At 37.1% G+C, this 2506-nt stretch overlaps 1 protein-coding gene across 1 annotated transcript; it reads left to right on the forward strand.

The window, feature by feature from the left end:
* On the forward strand, positions 1-1815 carry LOC108461842 (serine acetyltransferase 1, chloroplastic-like). The gene has a single exon (XM_017761807.2). The coding sequence runs from the start codon at positions 105-107 to the stop codon at positions 1272-1274; it is 1170 nt and encodes a 389-aa protein (XP_017617296.1). The 5' UTR covers positions 1-104; the 3' UTR covers positions 1275-1815.
* The last annotated feature ends 691 nt before the right edge of the window (positions 1816-2506 follow it).

Here is a 2506-nt window from a genome sequence, read left to right on the forward strand (position 1 = left end):
ATAAAATTATGCTCTGAACACCGAAAATCTGGGCAAAACCACAAGAAAGTATATTAAATCATTAGCGGAAAGCTAAACATTTTCCCCGAAAATCTCAATTTTCCATGAAAGTTCTGGGGACACCTCGTCCCTTACCCCTTGCTTTAGATACCAACGACTCTCGTGTTCTCTCTCATACTCACTCTTCTCCATCAATACTCTCATCCACGAAACATTCTCACAAGCTTTCCAAATCCATGGCTACTTGTATCGACACCTCAAGAACAACCGAGCCTTCCCGAGTTTCCCAGTGTCCAAACAGGTCTCAACCTGATGAAATCCATTACAAGTATGTAAAATTCTGCAGACCCACTTTTACTGACCATGTTTCAAGCATACCCTTTAGCGAAAACCACACAAATGGCATCCACACCAGAAAAATTGCTGATTTATCTTTTGAAGAAGAAGGAGAAGTAGCAGAGATTGGTTCTTTATGGCTGAAAATGAACGAAGAGGCAAGGTTAGATGCTGAGCAAGAGCCCATCTTGTCAAATTATTATTACAGCTCAATTTTGTCTCAGAATTCATTAGAATGTGCTTTGGCAAACCATTTGTCAATCAAGTTAAGCAATTCAAGTCTTCCAAGTTGTACTCTGTTTGATATATTCATGGGGGTTGTGTTGGAAGATAAAGGAATTGTAAAAGCTGTCAAGGAAGATTTAAAAGCTGTTAAAGAAAGAGACCCTGCATGTATAAGTTATGTGCATTGCTTTTTGAATTATAAAGGGTTCCTTGCATGTCAAGCACATAGGATAGCACATAATTTATGGTCACAAGGGAGGAAAGTTTTGGCCTTGTTGATACAAAATAGGGTGTCTGAGGTTTTTGCTGTGGATATTCATCCTGGGGCTAAGATTGGGAGTGGAGTATTTTTTGATCATGCTACTGGAGTTGTTGTTGGAGAGACTGCTGTTATTGGAAACAATGTATCAATCTTACATAACGTGACATTAGGAGGAACTGGTAAGGTTTGTGGTGATAGACATCCAAAGATTGGAGATGGAGTTTTGATTGGTGCTGGCACTTGTATTTTGGGAAATATTAAAATTGGTGATGGAGCTAAGATTGGTGCTGGCTCTGTGGTGTTAAAGGATGTGCCTCCCAAGACTACTGCCGTCGGGAACCCGGCTAGATTGATTGGAGGCCTGGAGAACCCCGTTAAGCTTGACAAGATTCCAAGTTTTATCATGGATCATACTTCACACATTACTGAATGGTCTGACTATGTCATATAGAGAGCTATTTCATTTTCCCTTTTAATGCTTTGGAATTGGTTTGGAGCCTTTCTGTTTTTTGCTATAAGAGAGAATTGAACTTCTCCTTTAGGAATTGGAAGAGTTTCTAGGTGATCCTCATGCATGCTAAACCGGATTAGTTATGCTGTTATTAAAGCCAGCTTTGAAGCAAGTACAATATATGAGTATTTATGTACTTTCTTTTATATTCATCAGAAATGGTCTCGCAATCTCGTTATTGTAGCAATTAAAGTAGAATTTTTGATGTTATATCCTTGTGTTTTGGATCGAAGCCGGAACTGATTTTTGTTGAGGTTTGAAGAAATTTTGACCTGAAAGTTAGTCTTTAGATGTGAGTGAGTGCAGAAGCAGGGGAGGATGAATAGAGTAGAAGTTACGATGGCATATCTTCATTCCCATTTTTTTGTTCATATGGGGTGGCTAATGCATTGATGTTATAGTCCAAGCAATTTACATTTCTTAGCATATGCTGAAAAGGTTCCTTTTTTTAATTCGATGAGAAAAAGTTTCTATTTTGTCATTATCTAATGCAATAATTCTCGGCTTCTGTTTTTGCTTTTGCCAATATTTTTAATCATAATAATAGTAAAATCTCTTTCAAGATATTAGAACTTTTCCTATTTTATTGCTTTCAGCCTGTAGGATTTTTGGCTTACATTTTATGACATTCTTTATTTATTTTTCGTCAAGTACTTTTCCAACACCCCTGCTCTGTTCAAATCTAAACATTAACATGGGATATGATTTTTCAAGAATCATCACATAGGAACAGTATTTTTGAAGAAAGCCACCAAGGCAAAACCTGGCATGTAAATTTTGTTGATATTTTAAAAAGTAGTGATCCCATCAACTCTTCCTTTCAGTATGCGGTATATTGGGGAAGGCCTTCTCTGAGCATTAGGTATGGTGGATTTTTTTTTTCTTTTTGAAGAAAAAGAAAATGAACCAGCTGGGACCAAATAGATTAGGGTCATAGGATAGAAATTATGAAATATATGCAGCAGTGAAAGCCAGATATCTAGGTCAGTTTAGCTGCTTGAAGGAATTGCACTAGAATTTAGAGTTTAATTGTAAGCTTTATGTTTTGACCATCATGCACTGAACTCTCACTTCTGTTTTGAGCTCCCCTGATATCAAATTCCAATTCCAGGAACCCTTTTCATCATTAAGAAATCAGATAATGCAGACTATCCATTGCAAACAAATTGTAG

The sequence above is a fragment of the Gossypium arboreum genome, chromosome 13 (genome assembly GCF_025698485.1).
Source record: "Gossypium arboreum isolate Shixiya-1 chromosome 13, ASM2569848v2, whole genome shotgun sequence".
Taxonomy (NCBI): Eukaryota; Viridiplantae; Streptophyta; class Magnoliopsida; order Malvales; family Malvaceae; genus Gossypium; species Gossypium arboreum.